Source organism: Dendropsophus ebraccatus, chromosome 6 (genome assembly GCF_027789765.1).
Source record: "Dendropsophus ebraccatus isolate aDenEbr1 chromosome 6, aDenEbr1.pat, whole genome shotgun sequence".
Lineage (NCBI taxonomy): Eukaryota > Metazoa > Chordata > Amphibia > Anura > Hylidae > Dendropsophus > Dendropsophus ebraccatus.
In genome coordinates, this window is record NC_091459.1 from 67,845,007 (window position 1) to 67,858,334 (window position 13,328).

The window sequence follows — 13,328 nt, forward strand, 5'->3', positions numbered from 1 at the left end:
ACCCTGCAGCATTCTGGGGCTCTCCTTTCAGAGGTATGGAAGTGTTCCTACATTTTTATTAACATCTCCCACTTACCTTAAACTCTAGATTGAAGTCATGCATGAAGCAAGCCAAGGTGGGACAAGCCGATCCCTAGTGATGAGTGAAAGCGAGGAGAACCTGTGCACTAGAAAAAGGTAGGCCGATTATCAGTATGCTGACTTCATTGTCTCCTTTCAGCTCAGGTTGCCTGTTATTGTCTGCTTAGACATTTAGCGATATAGCCAGTCTTTGTATCCATCATCGGTTAGCTAAAGCTCAAATAGACAACTGCTAACAGCACTGCTAGCTATTGTGACTGCCGTGTTAGCCATGAGTAATACTGAAGGGGGGAAACCCATCAATCTTCTAGGAGTGGCCTTGCATCCAAAGTGAAAAGACGACAACGATAGTCACAACTGGGAATACTGTAGGCTAAAGGGAGAAACCTACAACAACTATGGCCCTGTTACACATAATGATCGGCCTATGATCATCATTTTATGTACTAGGACATGTTAAAAGACAACAAACATGCACAATGTTGGCCCATTGTGATCTTTCAACATGTTAAAGGAGCATGATTTGTGCAGCGACTGTCTGCTGCATGTCACACAGCAGACTGCCACTGACTTGAATGATCTAAGAATAATTTGGGCTGCCCCTCCTGCTACCTGTGCATGTTATAGCACAGGCAGCGAACAAGGAACAAGGGAAAAGCAAGGGCTGAGCTGACATGTTGGCGCTCTCTTACTGGTGCCAGGAAAAGCTGGATCAAGTCCTGGGAAACTGGGAGAAGTTTCCCAGGACTGAATCCAACTTTTCCAGGTACTCTGGGAGGAGCGGCATGAAGTTCAACGGCTGATGAGCCAACCGCTGAGCGTATTTGCTTTGTTATTAATGTAAATTTGCTCATTTCTACTTATAACTTTTAAAATCAGCAGGGGATCTGATACAAAGAAGGCATAATGCTGTAAAACAAAGCAATACTTATGTGAAATCCAGGTCCAGTCTTCTGAAGGCAGCTTTTTAGTCTTGTGCTGGTTGAAAAAAAAAAACACATGAAGTCCCGGCCAGTACAGCATATCACAGCCAATGCATCCGACAAATGACTGCCTTCTCTGTGAACTTGCAGATGACCAGAACTTCCTACGTTTAGTCTCTTTTTTTCCAGCCAGCACAAAACTAAAAAGCTCCTTTCAGGAGATTGAAACTGGATACAAGTATAGATTTGTTTTAAAGCAGAACTAAAAAAAAATAAAATAAAGAAAAACTTATTTGGCAGATCCTTGCTTGACTAGTGGGTCTATATGCTCATATTATGGAGACAGAATTATTTGCTATACAAGTATTTCTGTGAACAGCGATGCATTTATCTGCATAACTACATTGTTGCATTTTAAAAGTGATTTCTCTTCTATGTAGCAATGTGGTAAATGAATGCAACTTTAAACTTTAACTATGTAACAATGCACAGTAAAATTCATGTGGACTACTGATTCATGCAAAAATAAGATAAAATAAAAGTACACTAGGCATGCTTTTTATAGTTTGCTTAGTTATAAAGTTGAGATTTTACCATTCTAAGTGTTTACACTATAAAAACAGCAGTCTGGTCTTGGAAGGGTAGCATTCCTGTGTTCAAGATAATAACCTATAGACAGCAGACTGGAAGTAATACTGGAGTAATCTGCCCATATCTACCAACACCTCAACTATGAACTCCAGTAAAATCAAAGCCGAGCTGTAACTGGTTGCTTTGGTCAGTTTACACCATTTTGGACACTGATAGATCTGGGCCTTGACCCACACTGAAAAAAAATAAATAAGCACTGCACTTATGCCTTATATTTTTCAGTAATTTGAAACAGTGTTAGGGTGCATTTACACAGACAGATGTATCTGACAGATTTTTGAAGCCAAGGCCAGGAACAGACTATAAACAGAGAACAGGTCATATAGGAAAGACTCTTTAAAAAAAAAAAAAAAAAAAAATCCATTCCTGGTTTTGGCTTTAAAAAAAAAATAAAAAAAAAAATCTGTCAGATAATCTGTCTGTGTAAACGCACCATTAGTCAAGTTCTTCTGAGCCCAAATTCTTACCCCACTCATTTGTTTATAGGGGTGTTCCAGAGGTAGGAGAAAAAAAAGGATTCTGGACAAAGCCTTCAACAGCTTAACAAATGTGTGCGTGTGTGGATATTTGATACTAGAAAGACACTTTTCAGTCAGATAATTTATTGAAAATTGTTAGAAAGATGACGTTACAAAAAAGGCTACAATTGTTTCTAAACTACAGCAAAAAGCATTAATATAAATAACATACAAAAATTCATAGTACACAAAAGTGTTAAACGTGTCATGTTACCTAGGACACTGGTAATGTTTAATAACATGGTGTGGAGAGAAGAGATATAAGTTACCCTTTTCAACTGGATAGAACAAATACCATGGGTTACAGTATGTCACCACAGATTACACCATATTATTTAATACACACCGCTGTGGGCTCTTCAAGAGCAGCAGCATTTGAGCACCATGCTTTATAATTTATAGAGATTGACAACACAGGCTCATAAGCTAGCACTAGCTCTCCCATTTACCCTTGGCTAGATAATACCTGGAAGATGATAATGCTGAGATTAAACCACGTGAAAACACCTAGTACTGTATCTGTAGTTGCATCCCTAGCAAGCATTTGAGGCAACTACAGGTTTTATTATCATCATCACATGCAATACCAAGCATTGTGTAGGACCACACTAGTAGTAACGTGCAGCAGGACCAAGTTGCCAGTTTCTACAGGTGCAACAGAAGTGTCAGTCATTTAACAAAATTTTGGACATACCAAGTGTCTTGATTGGTCAGGGTCTGGGTGTTCAGACCCCCCCCCCCCAGATTGCTAGAAGAGGCTGCTAGAAAACCTTGGCTAAGCCCTTCTCTCCCCAGCTGGCTGCTCTTCCAGTCTTAGGGCAGGTTCACACTATGGAATTCACACGGACAATGTCCGCAGAATTCCATCAGTTGTCCGCCCGCACATCTGGGCGCCTTTCTGCCGGCCCCATAGACACCATTCTATGGGCCGGCGTATTCCGCTATACGCTGAAAGAAGTGTGAGGCTATGTGCACACTGAGCGATTCTCGAGGAATTGAAGCAGAAAGTTTTCAGGCAGAATTCAAGCAGAATTTAAGCCCCCCATTGACTACTATAGGATTCCTCTAGCAGATCTACAGCAGAAAATTCTGCTCGGAAATTCTGCAGTGTGAACAACAGAGCAGAAAATCCATTGAACACAATGGGACTTTGCTCTGTACATTTTTTACGGGAGGATTTTCAAGCTGAATTTCAAGCTGAATTCCTCGCCTTTTCCTCAGTGTGCACATAGCCTCATGTCACTTCTTTTAGCGGATCGCGGAATACGCCGGCCCATAGAATGGTGTCTATGGAGCCGGCGGAAAAGCGCGTGCCCGTGCGGGCGGACAGCTGACGGAATTCCGCGGACATTGTCCGTGTGAATTCCATAGTGTGAACCCGCCCTCATTGCAGAAGGGGGATGTTATAGTAAGTGTATGGTTTCCCTAAACACTTCTCCCGGCTTGTTGTAGCAATCGCTGGGGGTCTGAACACCCAGACTTGGACAGATTAAAACCTAACATGTCTCTGTTACATGTCAAACGTTTTGTTAAGTGAACATAACACTTGTAAATATCTTGCTTCACCTGGAGAAACCATTTTGCTTTTGCAATGTGGTTCCCAGTTGTGTGGCCCATTACTGTGTGCACCCAAAATCAATGCAGTTTTTTAATGCAAAAGCAGAAGTAGGGCCTAATGGGATAAGTAATGTTTAAAAATAAAAAAATGTTTTTGGATCTATTCCCAGTTTTGCATGTAAAAATAAATACCAAGAGAGGTCCCAAGCAGATCATAGTGCACTTTACAGGTCCTCTCACCAAAAATAATAACCTTAAGGTGCAAAAGAGTAATACCTCTAAAAGTTCAGGCCAGTTTAAATGGTATGCCTTCATATCTTTAATAATAAATAATTTTTATTTTCATATAAAAATAGATGTATTTTTAAACAGACCTGCTGTATTTAAAGCTACTCTCACATTGCTGAGCAAATTTCAATTGTAGATAAAACTTATCAAAACAAAATAATTCATATGAAAAACAGCATTTTATGATACTTTACAGTAGTGAGTGCCAGAGAAAATAGAAAGGAAGGAAAGAGAGAGACGTATGCAAGATTTGCTTGTCTCTGAAGATGGACATATCAATATCGAAGATCACAACCATTTTAAATTTGATCTCCATTGCTCTTTATAATTTCAGGAGAGCAGAGGGGTCCCTTCTCTCCTGATCGATTATGGGGGGGGGGGGGTTGGGGCGCGCAGGGTGGAGCAACATACATACAACTATATTATGACTTCCTACAACCTTTGAGTCATGCAGTGCTCTATTAATCTCACCCATAGGAGTTTCTAGGGGCCATGCCTTACCTCAGTATTCTCGGTTTCATATGGAAATTTTTGTACTACAGAGCCATACTGTAGGTATATGCTGCATTATAGTACAAATATTCTCTTCTAGAATGTGTTACATTCTCCATAGGGTGCTGTGTTACAGAGGGTCGTTACATGTAACTATTGTATGGAGTGTCTATGGTTCCACAGTATGAAGCAGCAGTGTTTAAGTGACAGCATACAGGTTCTACCCTGGTGCTCACAGCTGCTTCTAATGACTTGCCAACCCTGCAGGAACTGCTCACTTCATGACTAAAAAAGGCAGGTCACTGCCAGTGTCACCGACTGAATGAATAGGGTGTTCCTGCAGGGTTGGAGTACAGAGAAGCAAGAGCTGTCAGAAAATCATTGGCAGGGATTTATTTTTACAGAACTATGGCCATATAATATATATCCCCAGAAAACCCCTTTAAGAGCGAACATTTACATTTGCCAACTAATTGTAAAGATACATATATATTTCCTTACTGTTATTACTTTCCATTTGCAGCCAGTTCCAGAAGGAACACTGCTATGGTGTGTGTGCTACGATTTGGTTTCAGATATGATTGGTGCTTGGTGTGCAGTGGATTCTGTGCTATGTGCTCACCCACTGTAGAGAAATACCAATCCTGTGATCTTTATCAGAGGTCAGAGGTATATTAAAACATCATGCAGTCATCCGCAGATGCCTCAGAGCTGTAGGACCTCTGCCCTGAGTTGTCTTGTAAAATGCAAAAGGGGAGAAGGGGGCTCATACACACACAAAGTACATCTCTAGAAGAATCACACAATACAGAGGCTCAGAGCCGCACAAACCATAGCCATGTATAAATAGCAAAAACAGATTCAGTTATAACAGATAAAAGATTAAAAAAAAAACAAAAAACTTTTGTAGCCATGCAATTAGTGCTAAAAGGTAGTGGAAATGAAGTGCACAGATCAAGGCCATTCACAATATCCATAAGTATATTGTGGAAAACAGAAAAGAGATTAAAGAAAAATAGTAAGCAAAGGGTGTATTGCAGTTTTTGTAAGTGTTTCAAAAGATACATTAAAGTGAACCTGTCAGCTGCAAGAAGTAATGAGGACTATAACATCCTCCTTGATAGTCAGCCTCCAGGGCTGAGCCCTGTCTCAAAATCTTCTTCCTTTGCTGTGCATAAAAACTGCATGCGGGTGCAAGATTTGGAAACAGGGCTCAGCCTCCAGCTGACAGTCAATCAAGCAGTGATTGCAATGGGAGAGCCCTCAGCATTTCACTGGCTTGGGAACATCTTAGAAACATTGCACCATGGGGGATTTTTCTACAGTCTGGAAGCATAGACTGATTTATGAATGGTGCCATGTGTCTCCTTGCCCTAGCAGCTATCTAAAAGTGTCTGCAGTTTTGAAGTCGAATTGCAGAGGACAGACTCGCCTAAAAAAAAAAAAAAAAAAACTTTAACAATTGAATACTGGTCTTCTTACATACAGGATATAACAATCATTCATGTTCAAGTAAGATGTAATTTAAGTTACCTGAAATGCATCAAACAAAAAAAAAAACACAGTTGCCTGGCACTCCTACATAAACGACCATAAGAGACTATATCATTTACAATAAGGGTGAATGCACAAGAGGATAGGTTTGCTGAAGAAAAATTCCTAAAGAAATCAACAGGGCAATCTGTGCAGATTTGACTCTGGATTATGTATTTAAAAAAAAAAAAAAAAAAAAAAAAAAAAAAAAAAAAAAGGAGAAAAAGATTAATACAAATCTGATTGTGAACTGCCCAGTGCATTTTAGGGCAATCCAAACATTTTACTGTTGATTATAACTTCCCCATTGCAACAAATCCATTTTCCTTTCACATGAGAAGTTAAAGGGAACCAATCACCTCAAAAACACATATATAGCTTTTTAAATGTGCTGTTAGAGCCCACAGCACACTTTCCATACATGTTTCTATATACTCCCTGCCTCCCCCGTGTAATCCATAAAGTAACTGTATAAAACTGGCGCCCGGTATGCAAATTACATCAGGTAGTCACCTGGGCGGTGTTCGGCTAGATGGTAGTCACAGTCAGTCCGGGTCCCCTGGGCGTTCTTCGGCGGTAATCACGCCCCTCTGGGCGTGATTCAAATCACCCAGTAGCTCCGATGTCACTCGGGAGCGCGCCGTGCACAACGTCGGCGCACCTATGTTCTTAAGCCGCCGCGCATGCGCAGTACAGCCGCTCCCATTCAGGCTGTACTGCGCCTGTGCAGAATAGCCTCGAACTCAGTGCGAGCCGGAGTTCGAGGCTATTCTGCACGGGCGCAGTACAGCCTGAATGGGAGCGGCTGTACTGCGCATGCGCGGCGGCTTAAGAACATAGGTGCGCCGACGTTGTGCACGGCGTGCTCCCGAGTGACGTCGGAGCTACTGGGTGATTTGAATCACGCCCAGAGGGGCGTGATTACCGCCGAAGAACGCCCAGGGGACCCGGACTGACTGTGACTACCATCTAGCCGAACACCGCCCAGGTGACTACCTGATGTAATTTGTATACCGGGCGCCAGTTTTATACAGTTACTTTATGGATTACACGGGGGAGGCAGGGAGAATATAGAAACATGTATGGAAAGTGTGCTGTGGGCTCTAACAGCACATTTAAAAAGCTATATATGTGTTTTTGAGGAGACTGGTTCCCTTTAACAGTCAGGTTAAAAAATAACAGGTCAATTTCTGTACATGTACAGAGAATATCTGCAGTGCATGGATGTAATTCACTGTAGATCTTATGTGTCAAATAGCAGCAGCTCCATGTGCAGTTACCCTTACTCTGAGGTACAATGAGAGAGAAAGCAAAAAAAATAAAATAAATACACTATACATTTATTGTCATCATTAACATTCATCAGCACTATGGTAATGTCATCTGCAGGATGCACTTGCTGTTTTTTTTCCTTTCATAAAATTTTAAAGAATGAACTCTATATACCCCTCCTCCAGTTATGATGGAGAGCATGAACATGAAATTGAAACACAGAAGAGGACACAAAAAAATGCCATTTTATAAAATATTACTGCTTAAAGTTCAATAGTGAGATTAGCTATAAAAAAAATACCATATCTAAGTGAAAGTGTCATCAATTCAAGTATTAGGACCATGCTGCAGAACATGGGTATGTATCTTGGTATTGTATCCTGCAAAGAAGCATTGTATTTATTAGTCTACAGTAAGCATCACCCCAGAAGCCAGATGTCAACTCTATCACTTTTGGGTTGGTGGCTTGCTTCCATAGATAATGGAGATCGTCTAGATGTCCATGCGAAGTCATCATTCTGTTAAATATGCACTGGTGATAAGGAGCCTTGCCCTCTCCTGAAAAGAACAGGTGATACTGAGGCACGACTCCCATTTTATTGGCACAAATTCCCATAAAAACATCATCTATGTATAGACTGGTATTTAAAGTCTGTGAGGCTTCATAGACTTTGGCTGCCACATCCTGAGAAACAACATAGGCAGCCCCTGCAGTGTAATCAGGATAGGATGACCACTGGTACATTTCATAAGGCACATAATACTTGCTGTTTTTGTTCCTAATAGGAGGTGACCCGCGATGGACTCTACCAATCCAGAAGTCCTGTACACCAATCTGATCCAGATCTTTCAAGTATGAAATCAGATTGGGTGTATGGATAAAAATGTCATCATCTGCAGTCATTATAAATTTTGCATTGGGACAGTATGAATTTGCCCATCCAAACTGCAGCAGAAACTTCAAGGTTAAATTATGAAACGTATCCAGGAAGTCTTGTTGTACCAAGTCATTGTATACTTTGTTTTCACTTTCAAGTTGCTTTTGGATTAGACCACGTTTTGCAGGGTCTTTATCTACGCCAAGCGCAAACATAAGCTTCATGTTGGCATTGTAATGGGAATTTATATAATCCTCATTACCCCAGGTCCTTCTAATTGCATCCCGACGTCTTCGGTTCTCAGGTGATGTTTTTACAAAGAGTAGAAGGAGCACATTTTCATTCCGACATTTCTCTCTGTTGCTGATCAAGTAATTGTAGCTGTGTATATCAGATTTATCCCTGACGACAGTAAGGCTTTCATTCACAAAACCATAGCTATTAATGAGGTATCTGTAAGAGTAGGATTTTATGTGGTTTACAACATTATTGTCATTCTGAACCCACATAAGCATTAAGGACATGACAAAACAAGTTGCCAAAACCTGTAAAAACTGGCATCTCCTTAGCCGTCTAGTACTAATAAACATTCTGGGGAACTAGGAAGCTCGCAGATGGAAAAGCCCCTGATCAGTACATAAAGTTTTTTTCTGAAAGGTTTTGTAACAAAGAGAAAAATGCTGTCATTTTAAGTGCATGCCAGAAATCAAGACATCATAAAGCCACGAGTCTTCAAACATAACACACAGATCTTGTTCACTGCAGCCGTATTGTAGAAGTTTTGTGTAAACATCCAGACTGGTTGTAGGTCAGCAATTCACAGTAAGCGCCACACTGCCTAGAAAAATTAAAATAAAAAATAAAAGAGATTACTTTCTGTTACACTCTCAATACATTTATAACAGCAATTCATTTGTCAAAATACTTTCTCGTTGAGCAGGTAGCAAAAGCTAAGGGAGTATGGCCGAGGGCAGCTTAAACTAGTAGTGTAATATTGTCTTATTTATCCAAGTGCCTGCTAAGCCACTGGCTGCATTTTTTGTCTTAAAAAGGGGCCTTTAAAGGGAACCAATCACTAAAATGCCTATAACGTTAAGGAAAGGTCCTGATCACCCAGCACACTTCTCAAACATATGCATATACTGTAGCCCGTGTCTCTGCCCGGTATAACCTGCAAACTTATACTATAACACCAGCCGTTCTGTGACCCGGCCAGTGAACGGCAGGTGTTACTGAAGATCATCCCGGCCGGTACTGCAGTGAAGATTTCGAGTGCGCCCGCATCCCAATTCACCGCAGCACACAATATGAACTGGCATGTTCTGTGCGGCCGGACAAAACTGACAGCCAGTTATTTGGGCGGCCAGATGGAATCCCGGCTGGAGCGTAATTATTAGGTGGGAATATCCCTTTAACACCCAGCTAAGGTTAATATATAGAGATTTGTGTTTGGTTTACAAGAATGGGGGTCAGATTCTTGAGGAGTCTCTCTCAACACCAAAGGACATTGTATTTTTTGATGAGAAGCATAACATGGGACAGTTCGCACAATGCTTCTGTCCTGGTGTCTGGACAGGATCCTGGCTGGACTGTTGCTGAGCAATTAGTTATTGGACTTCCTTTTGTTTTAGATGAGGATTCAGCATTTTGGCATAGTCAGGTAACCCATTCTCTTTGTGTTTCCATCCAAACTGCGACTGCTGCATGCACATTATTTTGTTAGAGGACAATTTCTGGGCTTATCTGGATTATAGAAAATACTTTTGGCTCAGCAGCTATTTTCCCTCCTTTAGATGGACACTTCCTGCGCAGAGCAGTTTTAAAAGCTAAAATTGTATAGAAATACCTCAAAAGTGATTTGGCAACCACCATAAAAGATAAAGTAAGGTAATTGTAGTGTACTTTATAAAACTAGCCACACATGTATGGATGATTCAGCCACCAAGAATACACAGAATAGCAGGTAAAAAAATCTGAACTGATATAACGCTGTGAGTAGCTGCTAGAGCTCTGGGCTAATTCTCATATATGTTGCAGAGGAAAGAACCATAAATGAGAATTTTCCTGCCAAAAAGCAGTGAGCACACTAATGCAACGGTTTTCTGCAACATTAAGCAAGTTTTTGTAATGCATCTAGTAATAGGTATGGCATGGTAACAAATATATATAAAAAAAAATAAAACATTTTAGCTCAAGACCACTCAGAAACAGCGGAACTGGGATTGTTGGCAAGTATTGGGATAGCAACGGATACTTAGTTCCATTCACAGTGGGTAGTCTTTAGAAGAAGACCCCTCTCTATGGAGTAAATATGCCCTAAAAGCACATATGAAGAGCTGGAGTCTTCAACCTCAAACATGGAGGGAGGGAGGGGGGGGGATTTATGAAGACTGCATGTCTATTTGCCCTCCCCCCCCCTTTCCCCAGCAGGATTTCCTAAGAAGCCCCCCCCCTTTCCCCAGCAGGATTTCCTAAGAAGCGCACATATCCGAATTCAAGTCCTGACCAGACCCAAACCGACAACTTTTGGTCAACCCATATAAATTGTCCAATGTGAGCGCTAATTGACAATGGTGCTTGATCAGTTTAATTAATGGTGCGTTTACACAGACAGATTTATCTGACAGATTTTGGAAGCCAAAGCCAGGAATGGATTTGAAAAGAAGAGAAATCTCAATCTTTTCTTTATGACCTGCTCCCTGTTTAGTCTGTTCGTGGCTTTGGCTTCACAAATCCATCAGATAAATCTCTCTGTGTAAATGCACCATTACTCTGGGCAATTGCCAGAAGGGGTTTGAGTATATCCAAACTACTGTTTGAGTATTATTTCAAACTAAGCGTCTAATGTACATTGTTCCCCCACAGCCTGTAAAAAGCTGCCGTTAGCTTGCTGTGGCCCATAGCTACTGACTCAATGACCCAGATTTACCAATCTGCCTGAAATCAAAACAGTCTGTTTCTCCCTTACAGCAACCAATCACAGCTTGACTTTCATCTCCTAACAAGCGCTAGTAAAATAAAAGCTGAGCTGTGATTGGTTGCTGTTGCTAAAACCAGTTCTTGTTTCTAGACTAGTGTGGGAAGTAGGGATGATCTGAACCTGCCGAGGTTCGGGTTCGTATGAACCAGAATGCTCGGCATCAGATTCCCGCTGTCTGCCTACTCTGTGCAGTGGGTAGATACAGCGGGAAGACCGCCTGGAAAACTGGGATACAGCCTATGGTTATTGCTGTATCCACCCCTCCATGGAGTGGGCAGACAGCGGGAATCATTTCCGAGAGTTCGGGTTCGAACCATCCCTAGTGGGAAGCATCCCAAACCAACTTAACACAAAGCATACTTGCAACATGGGCTTTGTGGGTGAGAATAGCTTTACCTGTAAACACAAGAAACAAACAAATCCCCTGACCTGATCCCTGTACAGGATTTAAAAAAAACAAACAAAACGTTTTTGCTTGAATTCACAAACCACACCATTCTTATCTATTGCTTATGTTTAAAACGAAAGCTCAGTCCCATTGATGATAATGTGGCTGAGCTTAAATAAGACCCACACAACAAGGGGGCTTCTAGTATATGTGTAAAAAAAAAATGTATTGATAAAAAAAAAAACTCCCCTAATAAAAGTTTGAAAATAAAATGTTTGTTTTTTTATTTATAAAATGGGAAAAGGGGGGGGGTGCCCTTTTCCCATTTTATAAATAAAAAAAACTTTTTTTTGTATCGCTGCGTGTGTAATCGCCCAAGCTATTAATTTATCGCATGCCTGATCTCGCACGGTAAATGGCATAAGCGCAAAACAATTCCAAAGTGCAAAATTGTGCATTTTGGTCACATCAAATCCAGAAAAATTGTAATAAAAAGCAATCAAAAAGTCAAAAATGCGCAATCAAGGTACCGATAAAAAGGACAGATCATGGCGCAAAAAAAGGACACCTCACACAGCCCCATAGACCAAAGGATAAAAGCGCTATAAGCCTGGGAATAGAGATTTTAAGGAACATATATTTGTTAAGAAAGGTTTGAACTTTTTTTTTTTAAAAAGCCATCATATAAAATAAAAGTTATACAAGTTACATATTGTTGAAATCGTACCAACTTGAGGAACATATATAACAAGACAGTTTTACCCCAGGGCGAACGGCGTAAAGACCCCCCCCCCCCCCCCTCCCCCAGATAAAAAGTGGTTTTTTTTCTTTTCAATTTCACCACACATTTATTTTTTTTCTGGTTTCGCAGTGTGCTTTATGCAAAAATTCAGCCTGTCATTGCAAAGTACAATTAGTGATGCAAAGTGCTATGGCCTTTTAAGCAGGAGGAAAAAGCAAAAATGCAAAAATTGTCCTCTAAGGGTTAAAGAAACCAGTCAGTCCAGAGAGGCTTATCTAGAGTGACCAAGACAACCATGGTATTTATTTAGTAATAGGATAATTAAAGGCAGTTCTAAGTGTACCTGTCGTTTGATTTCATTTTGCAGAAATCCATAGTACAGCCGATTTTAAGAAACTTTGTAATTGGCATAATTAGCTGAAAAATGTATTTTTATCATGAAAAAGCAGTTTAAAGCTCTCCTCCATGTCTTCATGGTTCTCTTATGGAGAGGAGAGGGGAGGGGTTGAGGGAGATGAGGCACCAAAACAGGACAACAAAGTTAATTTACAGCTACATCACCGGGCTATCTCCTCTGACATCAGCACTGACCTCTGAATACCACTTTCATACAGGTCCCACTGTGTAATCCTTTGTTCTCTGCTGGCGACTAATCTCCCTCCTCCCTCCCCATAGGTTACACAGGGCTCGACTGATGTAAAAGAGTCGAGATTTCCTGATAATGGGCCGTAAATTAGAGAGAGGAGTGGGGGGGGGACCTGGGGAAAGTCTTTTTGAATGCAGATAATGGCAATTTTGCCTAATAAACCCAATTACAAAGTTTCTTAAAATCGCCTGGACTATTGATTTCTGCAAAAAAAAAAAATAAATAAAAATAAAAAATACGCCTGTGACACTTTAACATGCAAAATGACCTTTAGCGATGAAGAAATCAAGGAGCACATTGCCACAGATCTGGTTGCAAGTTATGTGAAACAAAAAATGCATTTATACAAAACTTTAATTCTCATATTGCTATGGACTAT

At 40.7% G+C, this 13,328-nt stretch overlaps 2 protein-coding genes across 10 annotated transcripts in view; one reads left to right on the forward strand and one right to left on the reverse strand.

Moving 5' to 3' along the window:
- The window catches only part of MCF2L2 (MCF.2 cell line derived transforming sequence-like 2), a 304,091-nt gene that overhangs the window by 192,381 nt on the left and 98,382 nt on the right, over positions 1-13,328 (forward strand). For all 8 annotated transcript variants that reach the window (XM_069975109.1, XM_069975111.1, XM_069975106.1 and 5 more), the window contains exon 15: positions 89-177. In XM_069975109.1, coding sequence (XP_069831210.1) covers positions 89-177 — 89 coding nt within the window. The remainder of the gene's footprint in view (positions 1-88; positions 178-13,328) is intronic.
- Positions 4,411-13,328, reverse strand: part of B3GNT5 (UDP-GlcNAc:betaGal beta-1,3-N-acetylglucosaminyltransferase 5) — a 36,947-nt gene continuing 28,029 nt past the window's right edge. Inside the window, exons 2-3 of one of the 2 annotated variants that reach the window (XM_069975116.1) lie at positions 7,739-9,031; positions 4,411-5,942 (exon numbers count right to left, since the gene is read on the reverse strand). In XM_069975116.1, coding sequence (XP_069831217.1) covers positions 5,884-5,942; positions 7,739-8,783 — 1,104 coding nt within the window. In that variant the 5' untranslated portion in view covers positions 8,784-9,031 and the 3' untranslated portion in view covers positions 4,411-5,883. Of the gene's footprint in view, positions 5,943-7,210; positions 9,032-13,328 lie in introns of those variants that run through there. The other variant, XM_069975115.1, reaches the window with a different exon arrangement.